At 45.3% G+C, this 20,567-nt stretch overlaps 1 protein-coding gene across 1 annotated transcript in view; it reads left to right on the forward strand.

Annotated features, from left to right (window-relative positions):
* LOC142494851 (uncharacterized) overlaps positions 1-11,416 on the forward strand; it is a 22,300-nt gene extending 10,884 nt beyond the window's left edge. Inside the window, exons 2-7 of the mRNA XM_075599411.1 lie at positions 3,672-3,793; positions 4,533-4,567; positions 6,311-6,471; positions 7,497-7,641; positions 9,735-9,801; positions 11,287-11,416. Of these exons, the coding sequence (XP_075455526.1) occupies positions 3,672-3,793; positions 4,533-4,567; positions 6,311-6,471; positions 7,497-7,641; positions 9,735-9,801; positions 11,287-11,360 (604 nt within the window). The 3' untranslated portion in view covers positions 11,361-11,416. The remainder of the gene's footprint in view (positions 1-3,671; positions 3,794-4,532; positions 4,568-6,310; positions 6,472-7,496; positions 7,642-9,734; positions 9,802-11,286) is intronic.
* Positions 11,417-20,567: the final 9,151 nt, after the last annotated feature.

The raw sequence follows: 20,567 nt of genomic DNA on the forward strand, positions 1-20,567 counted from the left end.
AGGCCCCGCCCCCACTGCAGGCAGACACGATACACAGACACACACACACACACACACAGACACACAAACACAGAGGAGGGGCTGTCTGTGTGCAGGGAAGGTCCCAGCCCCGCTGCAGGCAGACACCACACACAGACACACACACAGACACACACACACACACAGACACACACACAGACACACACACAGAGGAGGGGCTGTCTGTGCAGGGAAGGTCCCGGCCCCGCTGCAGGCAGACACCACACAGAGACACACACACACACACAGACACACACACAGACACACACACACAGACACACACACACAGACACACACACACAGACACACACACACAGAGGAGGGGCTGTCTGTGCAGGGAAGGTCCCGGCCCCGCTGCAGGCAGACACCACACACAGACACACACACAGACACACACACACACAGACACACACACAGAGGAGGGGCTGTCTGTGCAAGGGAAGGCCCCGGCTACGCTGCAGGCAGACACCACACACAGACACACACAGACACACACACACACAGAGGAGGGGCTGTCTGTGCAAGGGAAGGCCCCGCCCCGCGGCAGGCAGACACCACACACAGACACACACACAGACACACACACACACACACAGAGGAGGGGCTGTCTGTGCAAGGGAAGGCCCCGCCCCGCTGCAGGCAGACACCACACACAGACACACACACAGACACACACACAGAGGAGGGGCTGTCTGTGTGCAGGGAAGGCCCCGCCCTGCTGCAGGCAGACACCACACACAGACACACAAACACAGAGGAGGGGCTGTCTGTGCAAGGGAAGGCCCCACCCCCGCTGCAGGCAGACACCACACACAGACACACACAGAGACACATGCACACACACACACACACACACACACACACACACACACACACACACACACACACACACACACACACACACACACACAAACACACACACAGACACACACACACACAGAGGAGGGGCTGTCTGTGTGCAGGGAAGGTCCCAGCCTCGCTGCAGGCAGACCACACAAGGACACACACAGACACACACACAGAGGAGGGGCTGTCTGTGTAAGGGAAGGCCCCGCCCCCGCTGCAGGCAGACACCACACACAGACACACACAGACACACAGAGGAGGGGCTGTCTGTGCAAGGGAAGGCCCCGCCCCCGCTGCAGGCAGACACCACACACAGACACACACACACAGACACACACACAGAGGAGGGTATTCTGGAAGCCAGAGGGTCACGTGTAGGATGACTTAGCTCAGATAGTGTCAACTCGGCCCTCTTTTCCAAGCACGACAAGGTCTGTTTCTTTTCTTACTTTATTTTGGAGAAAGCAGGATAAAATACAGTCTCTTGTGTAGAGGTGTAGGTCTAAATCTCTGTGTGTGCTTAGTAGTAAAGGGAGGTGAAAAGATAATTTTGTAGCACCATTACAGGGGTTACAGCAAAGTACTCACTCATCCAGTGGTGTGGTGGAAAAGGAAATGTCAATGTATGCTGGGTAGTGAGATAGTCTGGGGACAGACCATCTGTGGGCAGAGCCGAGGGGGAGAAAGCAGACCAGCCCATTTGAGAGAGAAGCTGTGGCTGCCATGGCAACTCACAGGAGTGTCTGGGGAAGCTATAACATGTAGCAATAATGTTGCATCTTTAATACAGCAACTGCTGGGAGAGAAGGGAATGGCACTGAATTATCACACAAGCACTGTGTTTGTGTACAGAATCAAACACATTCAGCTGGCATTAAGAAGGCTGACAAGCAGGGCTGCAAGGAAAGGGGGGGGGGTGAAACAGAAGTGCAGACAGGGGTATTCCTGTTCCATGACAGAGGGGCTGTCTGTGCAAGGGAAGGCCCCGGCTCCGCTGCAGGCAGACACCACACACACACACAGAGGAGGGTCTGTCTGTGCAAGGGAAGGCCCCGCCCCCCCTGCAGGCAGACACCACACACAGACACACACACACACACAGAGGAGGGGCTGTCTGACAAGGGAAGGCCCCGCCCTCGCTGCAGGCAGACACCACACACAGACACACACACAGACACACGCACACACACACACACAGCAGCAGGGAGCTTGTGAGCTGCTTGACCGCCCGTACACAGCTCTGGCCGCCCCCAAGCTTCCCCGCACACAGCCCGAGGCCCCCCTAAATAATCTTGCGCGACCCCAAGTTTGCGCACCGCTGGTATACAGTATTGATACTCTGACATCCAAAACCTGTGCCAAACTAGGTGTACTTTATAGAAACTAATCCTCCCTATGCCAGCTGGTCAGAAAGTGCATTGAACAACAGATGCTAATGGCAATTTAGTAGCGATCCCGGCACGATCCGGCCTCGCCACGTGATGCTGTTTAAAGCTCTCTCTGTAAATACTGCTGGTTGGTAGCACTATTGAGCCATATAGGGGTTTTGTATAGTCACTAGACCCTAGTGTCACCCTGAGTTGGACACATCTTACAACTGCTTAGTTAATATGCCCCAAAGTCTGCTTTAAATGTATGTATGACTTTATTTATATACAGTAGCACCATTAATGTACATAGACCTTAACAGCAGTAATACACGTGACAATCATATAAACAACAAGTAATACACAACACATCATGGGAAGAAGCGCTTCAGACATAAATGTAACATTTAGGAAAATGAGTCCCTGGCATCATTCATAAACTTAAAATTAGAGACAAAACATAAAACACAGGCAGAGCCCAGTGCTACATCCATTGGCTATCATTCATAAACTACAATGTTTTTACTTAAATGTATCATGTGGCAACATGCGGTGACCTCACAGTACTCTGGAGTTCCGCCAGTGCCTGGTGACCAGGTGTTCATAAGATGCTGGTCAGTTGTATATCAGCTCTTTGAGAAGATGGATTACCGCAAGGCATTTCCCTGGAAGATGCCTTTTGTAGTCTTTTTTCTTCTTTATTCTCTATTTATTAATGGATTGTTTTTCTGGTTTCCGTGAGTATCTGCTTATAATAATGCTTTAACCCTACAACAGCCACCTAAATAGTATGCATTTTAAATTCAAGTCTTATAGAGACATTAGGGGCCACTTTGGAAGCAGCCATCTTGCTTATCTAATGTACAATAAGAGACTCCTCTTCAGGCTAAAAAAAACAATAGAGGGAGGAGACCGTTTATAATGTTAGTTTTCTTAGATAAACCATGGTCTGCACAGTGGGAAGAATTACTCGACCCAACGATGTCTCATCTTTGCACCTTTTACCTCTACAGCCCTGTCATGTCTTAAACCTTTTTCACTAACCTCTTTTTACCTATTAAAAAAAAAAAACATCACATTACATTATCTACATGTATGTTACTGACTCCCGGGGCACTTGACCTCCCTGAGTGCACTTTAATGAACGCACTTTTACACCTGCTGCCTGCAAATCTCCCAATGTACCACTTAGATTGTAAGCTCCCCGGGGCAGGGCCACCCTTAGCGTCTGTTGTCATTTACTTGCTTCTCTTATCCCCACTATTTGTACTTTATTTTCCCTATATATTGTAGTTTTGTAAAGCGCTGCATACACTGTTGGTTGGCACTATATTAAAAAAAATCAAGTATTCATACCGTTAAAATATTAAGTTATATTTAAGGATCTCACAATAGAACTGGAATGAAACTAAATACCCATGTAATATTTTTCTCATTTAGATGTATGTGGCTGGCGGATCATTTCCACATGGTTTTCCCTATCACAGCAGCTGTGACCTTCCTCCTGAAGATAATCTTGCTTATGAATATGTGCTGTACAACTTCAGGCACTGATTGGAAAGGTAAGTCATTTGATAACATGAAGCACAATTGATCTTGTTCGTTACCATTTTAATGTTCAAATATTACAGAGAACCACACAGGATATATTAGTTATTTAAATACCTAACACTTGAAAATGACCAATGGATGTTGCATAATCTCTGTTTAAATAGATGTGATGTATAATATAGAAGATAATACCAGCATAAGATCCTGACTAGTTGGTGCAAGAACTTTTGCTCATTCAGTCGCACGTGTAGAAGGGTTTCTCTGTGTAGTGAATTGAGACATTTGCTTTTTCTTTCTAAGTCAATTGTACATAAAAGTACACTCGGGACAAGTTTAACTTTTTTTCTTCAGGGTTAAAACAGCTTTTCTATTTAAATTGGTACTATGCTGTCATCTACCTTAGGGCCCCTTCATTTGAATTGGCTACTTTTGACCAATTTATTTAAGTGCTTAGCACCAAAATGTACATTTCAAACAAGTAAATAAAACATTTGAATGTCAAAAGAAAAGAATTGAAAATTTCTTCTGTGGCTTCCCTTCTGTCTTTTGATAAACCACTTTTTTATCTCCCGTTTCTATCTATCTGTTGTTAACATTGACTTCTTCTCATGTAATTTTTCTGAGCTCTGTCACACACTCCCTCTTAATAGTTACACAAGTTTTTGTTCTTATTGTTAACTCTAAAATCGGTGAAATCGCTGATATACTAATATCTAGGTAAGAGTAACTCTGTTTCATTCACTATTACAGGATCACGCGGCAGATACCCGGTATCCAGCAGGAAAGTATGATATTTTAATAGTCTTTGGTAGTGACATATTAGAAAATATTCCTAAAATATTTGAGACAAAATAGGTACAACGTCCAATGTAACATTATTCATAAACACTTTCCACTAGACTTAAAATGATGACCAAAAATGTCTTATGTGCTTTGTACTAAATGCTGTGTAAATGTCTGCTTTCATATATATTCTGATGTCTTTTATACATGACTCTTCTAAATTCTATTGCAGAAATAAAATAATTACTTTTTATACTAATTGCTAACAAGTTACATACATTATGACTGTGCAGTCATTCGAAGAAGAAATGCCCCACACCATATGTATTACACGTCAGTCAATATTATATTATACAAGGAAAAGTGAGCAGCTACACAAAAGTTTTTGGTTTCATGCCCCCAAATTCTTCTTATGTAATAAAGGTCTAACGCAGTGTTTTTTTTAACTGGGGTTCCTGGGAACTCTTGACACGGCTAAAGGGTTTCCTGCAATTTTCAGGTCATTTGACAATTGTACCAAATACAGAAGAATTTACAATAGATCCTTTTTTTTTAACAAATCTATTGTATCTGCCATCACAGTCTCCATGGGTAATGAATTCCACACTAACTGCCCTTACTGTAAAGAACCCTTTCCTTTGTTGATGGTGAAATCTCCTTTCCTCCAACCTTAAGGGATGGCCCCGAGTCCTTAGTACTGAAGGCTACAACATTACTGGGTTGTCGACAACACATTTCCGAGTAACATTTTAGTATTGTAGCAATTTACTCTTTGTTTTTACTCTTCAGACCCCATTGGTGGCATCAATGGTAGCCATGAACACATATGGGTAAAACTTGAACACAAGTGAGCGAATATGGCACATTCTGGGCATTCACACTTGAGCTGATATAAAATGAAGATATAAAACTTTTCCAGAAATCACAATGGTACATTTTTAGCCAATACGGTCAGATAGAAATGGCAAAAATTAGTGAATACACTGGTGGATTTTCTCAAACTAGGGAAATATTGTATTGTATGTCTTTATTTGTATAGCGCCATTAATGTACATAGCGCTTCCCAGTAGTAATACACGGGGTAATCATAAAAATAACAAATAGATATAAATAACAGGTCCTGGGAATAAGTGCTTCAGACAAACTTAACATTTAGGAAGAGGAGTCCCTGCCCCGAGGAGCTTACAATCTATTTGAAATGTAGGAGGAATATACAGAAACAGTAGGAGGGCATTTTGGTAAGTGCTTCTGCAGGGGGCCAAGCTTTATGTATCGTGTCTAGTAATATCTATGGTGCTACTCATTTGCTTCTTTAAGCAAGTGTGTCTGAAGGAGGGTCTTAAAGGTGTATAGAGTAAGTGCTTGTCGGATATCGAGGGGAAAAGCATTACAGATGTGTGGGGCAGTCAGTGAGAAAGGTTTAAGGCGGGAGAGGGCTTTAGATACAAAGGGGGTAGAGAGAAGACATCCTTAAGCAGAAAGCAAGAAGAATATTGGCAAATTGCAAGTTTTGCGAAAATGTGTACAGATAAAACCAATAGTCCTCCAACATTTTGTGAATGAATGGGCATGTTCAGGAATCAAACTGGGGTAGGTTTGCACAGCGGTTTGCAAATTATGTGTGCATGGGGAAAAGGCCATCTTGAATGTCTCACAAATTATAACAGTGCGGTTCAATCCCAGAGAAAACCTACAACTAAAAGTGGACGGATTGCAGCTAATGTGAATACCTTTTATTTCCTTAGAACGATGCAAAAAGAGAACTGGATCTGCGAGTGAAAGAAATCTGGAGTTATTTTTTATTCGGAGCCAGCCTCACTATCCACTCACTAATACTGCTCCTGTACTCTGGGATCTATATCATTTCAAATTACAAAGGGCCCTATGGACCAGAAATGTGCTGCACGTATCCTTTGTAGTAAATGGAAGTGTGTGTGTGCTGGGCTTTTAATTGGAAAATAATTAGAAGTGGTTTTACACCAACCCCAGGGGATCCGTAGCCAGGTTATGTTTTAGAAAGAACCAAAATACTCTGTTCAACATATGCAATTTAAAGTGCATCCTCGTGTTTGTTCATTCCCTGATTGTTCATCAACTTCTTTGGCCAGTGTTCACTGAGGAAACTGCTGCTCTCAATGCCATTTAATTAACACAGAGCAGGGATACAGACAGCCTCACTCAGAATTATTGCATGCTATTGCCATTCTTTTGAACTTTGTATGGTGATGTCTTGCCTCATCCAGAAAAGTTAGGCTTGCGCTGGGCATGGCAAATTCAATACAATAATAATAATAATATGTATTAATGTAGAATACGAATATTTCTTAGAATTGTATTTTTGTATAGCAGGCACTGTTAACAATACAAGCATGGATTGATGGAATAAGAAGGATAACGACACCAAAAACAAGTGGAGCACTTCAAGATAATATGGAGCAAGATCCTTTAATAGGGCGAGGTAGTGGGTATTCAAATGAAATGGGTGTTCTTTGCATAAGAACAGCACATCAATAAATATTCCACATTCAGGGTTTTAATCGTTCTAATAATGCAATATATTAAAGTATAAGGTATGCATTGGCACAATAGAAATAACACTTATTGTACTTTAACAAACTGAATAATGAAACTCTTACAGTCACTTTTCCTGGTAGTGGTATATGACAAAAAAAGAGAAGAGCACCAGATATAGAGGCAGAGGTTAATCACTGAGCAAGAAGAACATATTTACTAACATACACCGAAGTCTGATGTGCAGGTTAAAAATGCACTGTAGCTGCCTTAAGTAAAGGGGTTAAATGTAAATAACTAAACTAGGGTATTATTGTCCTTTAAAAGCTGCCTCACAGTATTTCCTAGTCTTCATCAGTCAATCATCAAAAAAATATATTTTAATCAAAAATATATATTTTCCTTAATGATGACATTTAGAATTTGTGTCGTTTCTATCACACTAATTAGTATCCCATTATCTACATGTTACCTTGCAGCTAAATACCGAATAATAATAATTGGAAAGTTCCACCATGTGGCAGTAGGGCCTCATGGTGTGGTCATTGAGAATCCCAAAGAGCGGGTAAGGCTTTTATATTTTTTATTGTTTTTATTTTCCACAGCAAATAAACATAAGGCACACCGTCCCTTTAAGGCAAACACAAAACATAAAAAATAATACCTACTCCACAGTAGGGAGGCTAACTACACAGTATAAAGCTAACTGCGAGTTGACCGACTAAATCGGTTATCAACTTTAAAGAATAGATTCTTGTATGTAGAATTAAGAACAATTTCTTATCTGTTTATTTGGGACTCCTGTCCTAAGAGCACATTCAGGCAATCTTTCAGGATCCAGCTGAAAGGACAGCTCTGGTGTATGAGAAAACCCACCTGCTACCAGCAGTAGCCTCCTTATCAAGCTGGCTGACAGCCCTGTTAGTGCAGCCCTAATTGCTCAAGTAGCTCTATCTGGGTTAACCTTCTGACTGCTGGTTTCAGCAGTCACAGGGTTGTTTCCCAGGCATATTCACCAGCAAGTGACTTCACCCTATCACACACCCAAATCAGGCCTGTGCTGATTGTATAGCTGCTGGGTTCTTGTGTTATTCGTGTAACATGCAATGTGGAAAGTGCTGCAAAAAGTGAAATAAAGCAAATAACTAATAAACTATTGGTGTAATTAGAACACCAGCATTTGGCCCAGTTGCCAACTTATCTTTTACAGTGCCCACTGTAGTGTATGATATATAATCTACAGGGGTGCCGAGCCTCTGATTGAGCCACCCATGCTGAAGCAGGGATAGCCTGAAAACCAGACCTGTTGGTGGGGCTTGAGGACTGGAGTTGAGCACCCACCCTGGTATTGATAAACAGTCACCAACATGAGTTTGTAAGCTCTACAAGACTAGGGCTCATTGTGTCCATGTGCCCTGTCAGTGCTAAATACAATAGGAAAAATACAGCTCAACCCCCTTATAACGCTGTGCTTGGGGTCCAAAAAATCACATTGCGTTATAGGCGGATCGCATTAGAAATAATGTACCATTGTATGCATTGTACAATAAAGTATTTAAGATACCAATAATCGTGTTGTAAAGTATTCATAAATATGAAAATTGGGAGCCACGCTTACATCACGCTATAAGCGGATTCGCGTTGTAACGGATCGCGTTATAACAGGGTTGAGCTGTAGTTATAGTCATACCCAAAATAAGGTTGGAGAAGACAGATAAAATTCCATTCAATCGATGATTGATACAGTGTGCCAGTATTCATGGGCCGTGGGATATAGGACAGGAATTTATTTGATAATGATTATATTTTACACTAAGCACGATACACCAAAAAATGTTTGCACCAAAATGGACACAAGATGTATGTAGATATATCTTTATTTATATAGCGCTACCCATGCTTACAGCACTACACAGCAGTAATACACATGACATAATAATATAACATAAAGGAATAAGCGCAAGATTCTACACAAAATTGAAATTTCATGCAGATGTAATTTGTATCGCATTGTTTAGATTGTACGCTTACAGATAATAACTCTACTTCACATTTTGAAGCTGCTTTGGCTCAGTCTCCATCGCTAGAGAAATAGAGGAGTGATCCCCTAGCAATGCTCACAGGGAACGTCCACGTAATGAAAATGCAACTGTAGCCCCTGAAGCATAAAGTCTTTCCAATCAAAATAGCATAATGAAGCTAGAACTCCATAATCCACAATGTATATGATCAATAGTGCCGCTGTGTCCCTTAATGACCACTCTCTGTGGACTCCCAATAGCCTGCAATAGGTAGATCTTGTATGGGTGTTAGTGGCTGCAGAGGACTATGAAATAGTAAGGCACAAAATTGAGTAACAGTAAGTAATGAAATAACTCACTTGGTGATCATCTGGAGATCCAGGTGCTGTCGGCGTGCTCCTACCAAAAGGAATCAGCATAGGAAGGGTCGTGACCCTTCCTTGGCTCAGAGCTCCAAATCATTTATTTGGAATTGTACTGTATTTTTCTATATTCAATGTGTAGAGCGTATTTAATAGAAGTACATGAGGGATACACAGCATATACAGACACTGAGATAGCAGCAGCAAAATAATACACATGGAAGTATACTGTACATTACAAATAAATATACTAATACATTGCGTTTTCCTTTTAGGTCATGTCTGGTGGATCACATTTACCAAGTGTAAACCTGTGTAAAGATGTGATTATTCAAATACCAGGTAAAATCACAATATTTTTTAAAATGCAACAAAGAAAGGATGAAACTGGAACAACTCTTGCCTCTGAATGTATGAGAAGAATTTGAGAACGTTTTGAAAATACAGTGGTGCAGGGTGCATCTGTGAGGACCTGATGTGAAAACTGATCCAGAATATTTGGTCTAATGACGAGACTAATGAAATAGCCCCAAATAGGAGAGGTCCACTTTAGGGCACAACTGGCTGTCATGACTGATAACACAATCTTTATTGGTCTAATTAAATAAGCCAAACTATTAAGATACTTACTGGTGAGCTGTGAAGTAATTCATTAAAAGTATGGGGAGGAAGATGGGAAAGGAGTATAACATACAAACAGCGTGGTGTGGGTGAAAGTTGGACTCACATGCCAATCGGTTACTTCGTAGATACACCATGTGGCAACGTGTGGTAATGAGGAATTAGCTCACCAGGATCTTAATAGTTTGGCTTATTTCATTCGACCAATAAAGATGACGTTTTATTAGTTATGACAGCCAGGCGTGTGTAACGCTGCTCACTGCAGGACATGATACGGACCCGCAGGGCAGAGGTAGGAAGTAGTACACCGACCTTGGACTGGCATCTTAGGCCTGGGATGCAGGGGAAGACAGGTTCGGTTCCGGGGAAGGTGCAGGTACAGGTAAGGGGAAGGCTCAGGACTCGGGTATCGAACAGATCCCTTATAGCATTCTCTCAAGTAGACTTCTCCTATTTGGGTGATAGTCTCTGCATTAGCCTCCAAATATTCCTTATACATTTATTTTCATAATGTCACTTTACTATTTTTACTACACCATGAATTAAATACTTTTAATATATATTTTTTTTTCAATCAAGCTGATTAGATCAAGTAAACTTTTGAGCGGGTTCATTAAAGTACATTTTGCACATGCACTTAAATAAGTGTAAATAAGTATATTTGTATATCAGTTTACCATTGACATGGGTACAAAAAGAGCAATGGATATATTACCAAATCACTATTTTGAAGCAGTAACATTACGCCAATGCATTTTCTTACCAACATAGAGTCGTGAAAACAAATTGCGTTTAATATTTAAAAAAAAAAAAAAAATTCTTGCACAAATTAAAGCCTCCATAATGGAGCCAAAATCACATATAAAAACACAGGAAAGGCCGAGTTTGTCTCCGAATCCATATTAGATCTCCATTTTTAATCTAAAAATGTACTTACAGGTACGGTACTGTATATCAAAAGTATTAAAAATGCAGTTGTCATAAAAACTGGAAAAAGTATTAAGCAAATTCAATTTGTGTTCCTGACTCAATTTTGGAGAATCGGGAATAACCTTTCTGAAAATTGTTTGCAGCTTAATCATTGATTGTAGCAAAGTTGTCTATATATCACTTCTGCTAGAAACTTAATTTGTGTTGAGCAACAGACTAGAAACATATTGCACATTACTATGACACAATAATTATAAAGTGTTCTTCTTATTCCAGATATTATCGAGCCTGAACCAAACATCAAGATGTTCCAAGTTGGTCAACATTCTGACAATATATCAGAACTGTAAACTGTTAACCTTATTTATTAAATATTTTAAGATAAATAGATATGTCGTGTGTTTTGGTGTATTTTATTGTTATTGGCTACAGAATACTCTATGAGATCATATTGTTTGAAATCCTAGTGATCTTGTAAAGCAGGGATCACAGACTCTCTTTTTTTTCTAGTGGAGATCCCATTCTGGGCTCCTGTGGATGAACGGAAGAGGATTCCTCATCACCGACTCGGTGATCACGTAAATCGCACTGTGCCGGAGGGGCTGGGGCGCTCTGGTGCTGCCGCCTCTCCTGCTCTCAAACAGTTAATAAACCTGTCACTGTCCAAAAGAAGCGCTGTGAGTTTATTTCATTCGTAGGGAGGGGAGTGGGGCTCTAGGGCCTGCACTGATCCCATTACTGTTATGATTTGTTATCATCAATGGGTCTGGAAAGGATATGTAACACTGTCCAGCCACTTTGATGATGTCGATGACCAGATATGGCCATATTGCCCCCCCCCCTCCTGATGTAGAACCCCATATAAGGTCATATACATAATTCAGATGAAGGTAAAACAGTCCTGCTTACCTTCACTTGGGACACGGATCCAGACGGAGATGCAGAGACGACTGCAGACTGCGTCACAGCTCACCTGAAAGGTGAATATCATCGGCATTCCTCTCCCTGCAGATGGCCCATTAAAGTGAAGGATTAACACTGCGGTGTCCCATTCAAAAGTTCTTTGGTGTCCCAGGTGCCAAGATAGATGCACCAGTTCCGGATAACTGGGTGCCCCCACACAACAAAGAAAGCCTGTTGCTTAACCCCATACAATGATAATTATATAATGATGTTGTAAGGTGGTGCAGGAGGGATTAGAATGGTATACTGTATGTACAACAACTATGTGACCCCCAAAAGGGATCACGCGAAAGAGTCCCTCTCAGATTGCACTCGTGCCTTATAATGGGGAGTGTTAGGCAAAAATAGCTCACAGTATCATACTCAAACAAATATCAAGACTATAAGAGCTATGGATGGCTCTGGGAGACCCCACTAAATAAATATATATATATATATATATATATAGTTATACGTTACCGTTCCAAGGATTGGTAAACAAGAGACAGCACTCAAAGTTGAAAATCAAAGTGTATTAGTGAAAGCAAAAATACATCCAGAAACCCAACGTTTCGGTCCTACAGAATGGGACCTTCCTGAGGAAGGTCCCATTCTGTAGGACCGAAACGTTGGGTTTCTGGATGTATTTTTGCTTTCACTAATACACTTTGATTTTCAACTTTGAGTGCTGTCTCTTGTTTACCAATCCTTGGAACGGTAACGTATAACTACATTCTCTATATGGGACGTGCACCTGTGGCTTACCAGCACCTATTGGAGTGCCAACTGCCTTATCTGACTATATATATATATATATATATATATATATATATATATATATATATAAAGCAACTGTAAATATTCCTGTATATTCATTTGCATGTCTTAGACAGGTCTGCAACCCTGTCTTTTACCATTATCACCCAGCAAACAGCACTTCCACTGCAGCAAGGGATTCTGGGAAATGACATGCAAATGAGCACACAGTGCCACTTTTTATCTCATGCTCACATTACATGAGCAACCCTTAGTCAATGCATGCTGCTTTAAACACAGCTTTTAAGCAAGGACTTGGGAGATGCAAAGTCAGTTAACCCACTCACAGACATGTTTCAACCTTGATGGGTATCATCAGTGTGAGGTTGGCTTGCTGACATTTGCTCAAATGAGATAAGAGTAGGTAATCACCACGACTATTACCCACCATAACCTTAATAGTCGTATATATATATATATATATATATATATATATATGTAACGGGTATTCCACCCCACCCAATCGCATATATAGTGTGGGTGCGTAGAACATGCGGTGTTACCGGTGTGGTGCGTATACCTGCAGGCTCACAGGAGGTCTGAGCCTCCGCTAGTGAGAGCCTGGGGTGAATCCTCTGGAACGTATCTTCTTTCAGCGCCTCCACCTATGTAGGATTTTAGGGAAGTGTAGAATGACCCTAACATAGGAACCCACTCAGAAACCACACACACAGTGATTATATAACTAATGACTTTACTAACAAATAATAATAACCTGTGTCCCTCTCACGAGGAGACACTAACAGTGACGTCTCGCAGGACGATTCCCCAACACTAGGTGATCCCACCCAGTGTCCCAAGAACCCCACCCAATGTCCCGTACTCCTACAGAGATAGTCAATGGGTGACTGCGCAGTCACTAAGAACCTCTAGGCCTGTTGGTGCACATAGGATGGTATAATACCTGCCGAGCACTCCGGTGCTCGGGTCAGCAACAATCTTCTCAAAGGATCAGTCGGGCGATGCCTCCTTCTGATCCTTCAACCGCACTCCTTGTACGTGGGCCGCTACAGCGGTCCCACTCCGGAACAGTCTCTGTGGACCCCAACGTGGGTCCAACCGCTTCACGGAAACAACAATACTTCTCTGTGTCCCTACCTATATAAGGGACACGTGCTGCACTATAGGCCGTCCCTATAATACAGCAACCTATGGTGGCTTGGGATACTCCTATGGGCCTAAAGGGTTAGGACCTGTCCCATTCACCTAACTACCCACGTCCCTAAGCCTCTCTAACGCTAACAGTCAACGTGCTGCGCAACAAGGTGCCTGCCTGTCAGACCTCACAGCACTGCCCGCTGTGACTCTGACAAGGCAGCACTCCAAACTAGGGGCCGCGTCCCTATCTAGGACCTCCCTAAGCAATTACCCACTCAACTAATGGGGAGTTGGGGCCTGCCTGGGGTGTAGGTACCTATATGGGGCAGAAGCTGCACTCGCTCCCCGCACCCTTCCTTCCCTACAGCTCCCTGACTCCAACTCTCTTAACTGCGGACTTCCAACTACTGGAGTGACAGGGTCCCTTACTCTAAGGCAGTCCCTGGCAACACTCCTATCATAGGGTAACTCAGAGCTATCTTGGACCAAGGGGGTGCTGGCCTAATACAGGGGAGTCCCTCTCTCCTGCACCCTACCTCCTTCCCTTGTCTGCTCCTTCCTCTGACTTTGCTCTGACTGACCACGCAGCTCTCTGCCCGCGAAATGTATCCAATCTATCCAGGGCAGTCCTGCAGCCCTATTGGCTCCTATGAGGCACCTGGTGCCTCCCTCGCTAAGCACTATGGGAATTGTAGTCCCGGGGCACTTACAATAACATTGGGGCCACGTGCGCGCCTTCCCTCTGCCTACACTAACTCCTAATGGCCGCCGCAACCTCTCACTAGCTATCCCTACTCTCGCGCGACTCTCCTGCGCCTTCCCTGCCCTCACGCAACTGTTCCCTGCCTCTCGCAGCCTCCCTGCGCGTGCGCGAGCTATCTGGGCCGCCGGGGACCTACTGCGCATGCGCGAACTGAAGCGCAATGGCGGCGCCCTAGGCAAGAGCCGCCGGAGATCTCCTGCACTCCGGCGAGCTCCCTCTTCGGCCCCCACCCTCCGGAATGGCCGTCGGGTCTGCCGCTGGCCTCTGGCAGTACCTGACAGCGTCCGTGGCCACGGAGGCTCCCTGGGGGGTCGAGGGGAGAAAAAGGTGACCTGGCTACATATATATATATATATTGTGATATATTGAAGCAAAAGGTGTTTGAGGGGAGGTACATAGGACCCAGCACCTTCCAGGGTGTGTTCCCTTCACTCTCACCTGAGCCCTAATTAATGAACTTCAAGGTTAAAAGGCAGCACAGACAGCTTCCTGTGCTGCTGCTGTGCTGGTCTGAAGGCACACACACAGACAGCCCTGTGAGATACTGCAAAGGGAAGCTGCAGGTACAGTGTCTAAAGTGGGGAAAGACCTTAGGTTTCCCCCACTGTTAGTTAGGGACTAAGCTGTATTAGTCAGAACTCTGAAAAGAGTTAGGTTTTTGTTTCTATTTTCTTACAAGTTAACCCTGTTCCTGCTTTGTACCTGGCAAATAAACCCTCCTGTGCATCAATACTACGTTTCCCTGCCTTTGATCTGGATGAAAGAGACTGCAACGTGGTGTGGACATCACAATATATACATATATGTAGCTCCGGTCTTATTTTGCCCTCCTTGTACCTCTCTGTAGCGTGCCGAGCGATCGCGGGTGCCGCCGGAGCCAGCGACGGACCCGCCGGCACAACGCGAGGGTGGGGGCTAGTACAGGGAGCCGTGCGCTGTTCCCTGATGCGGCCAGTTGCCGGGGACGTGAGCTGCCCGTTGTTAGGGCCGCGATCGCGTTGCCGAGGTCCGAGCGGCACGTGGAACAGGGCGCCGCCATTGCGCGATAGTTCGCGCATGCGCAGTGACAAGCGGGCGCAGGGAAGGCCCCAGACAGTTCGCGCATGCGCAGCAATAGCCAGAAAGTTAGGGCAGCCCTTAGGAAGTCGCGTGAGGGCAGGGAAGCGGAGAGAAAGGTTGTGGCGGCCATTAGGCGTTCGCGCATGCGCAGGGCAAGTGCGCACGCGGCCCCAATACAGATATAGCCTACCAGGGACTACAACTCCCATGGGGCCTAGCGAGGTAGACACCAGGTGCCTGATAGTGGCCAATGAGGGCCAAGGATTCTCAGGCAGGGAGAAAGGCTACAATGTTGCGGGGACCACGTTTTGGCAGTTGGAGCTGGGAGCAGGAAGGGGAAGGAAGGGTGCAGGGAGCGAGTGAAGCTCCTGCACCAGGTAAGGTTCCCCAAATCCCAGATAGGCCCCAACTCCCCACCAGATTAGTGGGTAATTGATAAGGGACGGCCCGAGATAGGAAGGCTGCCCTTAGGTGTGAGAGGGTGCAGGCTTGTCAGTGTGACGGCTGGTAGTGCTGTGAGCGCTGACAAGTAAGCACAGTGTGTGCAGCGTGTGCTGTTGCTGCATGTTGTTGCTGCATGTACCGAGTGCAGTGTGTGCAGTGTGTTGCGGCGAGGCTAGTTGTTAGTTACAGTTAGGACTGGGAAGAGTTAGGGGAACGGGAAAGGCCATTAACCCCTTAGGTCCCAAGTAGGTCCTCACTCCCCAGTTTGTAGTGCGACAGGGACAGGCCCTATGTTAGGGATCCTGCCACAGTAGGGTAGATTAAATAGGGACACAGCGGACGCTGCGGTTCCTGCTTAGAGGTTCGGATCCAAGTTGGGATCCTCAGAGACTGTTTCCAGGTTGGGACCGCCCCTGGCGGTCCACGTGCAAGAAGTCCGGTTGGGGATCAGATGACGTCATCCTACGACTGATCCTTTGTGAAGACCGTTGCAGGCCCGAGCACTGGAGTGTTCGGCAGGTAACTCTGACCTACATGTGCACCAACAGGCCTAGTAGTTTTCTCAGTGACTGCGCAGTCACACCTATCCGCTCTCTATAGAGTACGGGACATTGTGTGGGGGATTACTGGACACTGGGTGGGATCACCCGGTGATGGTGGGAGAGTTATGTGTCAGGTCACTCAGTGTCTCCTCTAGAGAGGGACACCCGATATAGTGTGTAAGGTTATACAGTTATAGCATAAGGTTATATGTGTTGGGTCACATTGCTATAAGATAGAGTGATAAGGTATTGTGCATTATCTTATAGTAAAACTGGTTGCATCATATATGTGTGTTGTTGTATTTCTTGCCCAGGGGAATCTCACGTCACGGGGATCCTGGGTAAGTGGAGGCGCTGCGCTAGGTAAATGTGTAAGGGTTGCCTCAGGCTCCCAGCTAGCGGAGGCTCAGATCTCCTGGAGCCGCAGGTTGTGCACAGTGACCAGTAGTCCCTTTGGCTGGCGTCAGAAAAAGGGCTACATATATATATAAAAAATAATAGTAACATTTTATTAACACGTGTATAATTGACAACGTGAATAATCTATGTACAATGTAAATAAAATCCCCTCAGTGAAGATGGACCAAATACAGTGATATCAGGGGTATAATGAAATTAAAGGTAACCCTACAAAGTCACATGGATATAACCAATGTTAGCTTGGGCTATTACACACGCAGAACTTGCATGAATATATGTGGCTGAACAATAGCAGCGGCAGAGAACCTTACAACATTACCACCCTCCTCTACCAAGCTAGGAGGCAATTGATGATAGATGGTGTATGATGGTATGAAGGGTCAGGGCCGCCAACAGGGGGGGACAAAAGGTACAGGCATCCCAGGCCTCGTGAGTCTGGGGGCCCGGGGCCCCTGCGCGGCCGTGCCCCTCGATAAATCCCGTCGCCCGGTCAGCACGGGGTAACAGGATTTAGCGCGCATGCGATCCACCAGACAGCGCGCTTGTCTGCACCAAGAAAAAAAAGGAAAAACCTCCCCCCCACTCCTGATTGGCTGACGCGTGTTGGCACGCTGCCAGGATTTTTTCCCGCCTGCAGCAAGCTCTATATGAGCTTGCAAAACGAGGCCCGCCTCTTCCTGCATGGAGCAAGTAAGTTAACTCCTGCTCCGTGCCTGCCTTGCCTCCATGCCCCCTGCTCTGATTTCCCCCATCCCCCCCAATTTCCCCCCGCTCTGATTCCCCCCTCCGAGAGTGTCTGAGTGTGTGTGTGTCTGAGAAAGAGTGTGCGTGTGTCTGAGAGTGTGTGTGCGTGTCTGAGTGTCTGAATGTGTGTGTGTCTGAATGTGTGTGTGTCTGAATGTGTGTGTGTGTCTGAATGTGTGTGTGTGTGTCTGAATGTGTGTGTGTCTGAATGTATGTGTCTGACTGTATGTGTCTGAATGTGTGTGTGTATGTGTGTTTGTGTATGTGTGTCTGAATGTGTGTGTAGGTATGTGTCTGAATGTGTGTGTGTGTCTGAATGTGTGTGTGTGTCTGAATGTGTGTCCGAGTGAGTGTCCGAATGTGGTGTAAAAATGTTTGCAGAGCACAGATGCTGAACTAAATGTAGTCAACATTAGCCCCGGTGAAGTCAGCAATAGGCCCTGAGCGGTTGCTGAAGAAGACAGTAGGAAAGTCTGAGGAGGGGGACATACACCTCCCCTCAGTGTGTATTTATTAAAATCTCCCTGCTGCAAAACTAGTGCAGAAAACCGCGTCAGATATATCAGGGTCTCGCACAGGGATTTTGTGCCTTACACACAGATTATGCATTTTTAAAAAGGGTCTCCTAAATACAATCATTCACAACCTCATTTTCTGTTATAGTCTGTGCTATGCGAGGTCGTGGGTAACACTGCGAGATTAGGTAAGGAGCAGGTGCGTTTGTAGTTCACGGAACCACTTCTTTTTAAAAGATGTTGTAGATATTTTTTCATGTGCGGTGCAATTTGCAGATTAAATAGTCAAAGCTGTGCAATCTCAATGTCACCACATGCATTGCAACCCAAGCGGCTACAGTTATTCCCTGTCCAAATTGTTAGCCCTGATCCCATGCAGACTGTCTCCCAATTTTGATTTGTTTTAGTTTGAATAAATTCCATTTTACTTTGCCATTTTTACCAATAATAATTTTTTTTCATATAGCGTATTTCTCCCAACGGGACACAAAGCGCTTCCCAATTACAGTACAGCGCGCGGTACGCAGCACGTAGGAATGTTACAGACACAGCCCCTGCCCAGATGAGCTTACAATCTGTGCTTTTGGTGCCTGAGGCACAGGGAGATAAAGTGACAAGGAGCCGACACCAGGATTTTAACCAGTTTCCCCCTGCTTCAAACTCGGTGTCTTTGTTTACAGGCAGTGTCTTTACTCACCGAGCCGCTCTTTCAGCCCTTAATCTCAGCGCATGATCCAGCAATTGTTTTGCCTTGAAGAAATGTTGATGTAACAACACTTTTTGTGTGTCCTCTTTAGTTGTGATTAAAAGCACAAGCAACTATTTCTGGCCTCGGTCACTGCCACATTGGAATTGCTGCTGCATTCTTTCCTTCGTTTGGTATGGGCCCCTAACTAAGATACAAAGGGAGCTACAGATAGAAGGGAATTCGCATCGAGGTGTCTACCGCTGCAGGAAAGAGTCTTATGCAATATCACCACTTAGTGAACATGGGCTTAAATATTCGGGGTTTGTTTTTCATACTGTGCTTTTGCTTGTACAGAAGGCTTTTATTTATTTTTTTAAACAAATCTTAAAGGATGAAGAAACCCTAACATTTGGTAGAGAGGCTGTTACTTGGCGTTTCACTTTATTGCAATTCCAAAGCATGTTGCTGAATAGGGGTGGGACTTCAAAGCAGCAGAACATTTTTTTTTTAAGTAGGCGGGAAGCAGGGGGTCGCCGGAGCTGAACCCCATTCATTTCAGCTCTGAGAACCCCCCTCCTTGAGGAAGGGGGGGAGGGGTAGGGTGGGCAGTAGCAACGCCACAGGTTTAAAGCTCCCGGTCACATGGACCAATAGGAAGCCACAAGGGATGATGTCATGGCTGCTTATTGGCCTGCGTGACACGGGAGCTTTAAAATCAACCATTTCGATAGCCCCAGTTAGCCAAACCGCAGCTGCTACCATCTCGGGTAGTATCTCTGGAAGCACAGGGGTCCCCAGTTCTGAAATTAACGCTGTTCAGCTCTGGAGATTCCCTGCTTCAATCCTATGCAAAAAAAATAAAATAAACGATGTAACCAGGTTCCCCCATTCGCTCCGCAACCCCCGTTACCTCCGCTGTTGGTGGGGGCTGCCGGAGCCAAGCGGCAGCCCCGCCGGCGTTCCTGGAGGGTGGGGGCCGAGCAGGGAGCACTCCGGTGCTCGGAAGGTCCCCGGCGGCTCCCGCGAGGGGCGCCACCATTGTTGAAGAAGATGCGCATGCGCAATGGGTCAGGTCGGCTGTTGGCCACTGCGGAGGTTGGCGCATGCGCCGAGGAAGTGCGAGCGAGGCAGCCATAGGGGAGAATAGCTCCCCAGAGATACAGCCCCCAGGGTGCACAGGGGCAGAGTCAGGTAACGCCAGGTATCCAATAGGGCTGTAGTATATCCCTGCTCAGGGATACATTTTGCGGGCTTGGAGCACGCTAGTTAGTCGGCGTCAGGAGCAGCTAAGGGAAGGAGGTAGGGTGCAGGAGTCAGTGACTCCCTGCACTAGGCCAGAAGCCCCCTAGGCCCCAGATAGCCCTGAGCCAACAGTAGTTCAGTGTTGTAGGGACAGGACCCAGGTTAGGGACCCTGCCCCTTACTACACAGAGTCAGTTAGGGACACAGCGGACGCCGCACGTCCATCCAGAGGTTTGGGCTCAGACCTCCGCTATCGCTGCAGTAGCCATCCGGGTGGGATCGCC

Source organism: Ascaphus truei, chromosome 5 (assembly GCF_040206685.1).
Source record: "Ascaphus truei isolate aAscTru1 chromosome 5, aAscTru1.hap1, whole genome shotgun sequence".
Lineage (NCBI taxonomy): Eukaryota > Metazoa > Chordata > Amphibia > Anura > Ascaphidae > Ascaphus > Ascaphus truei.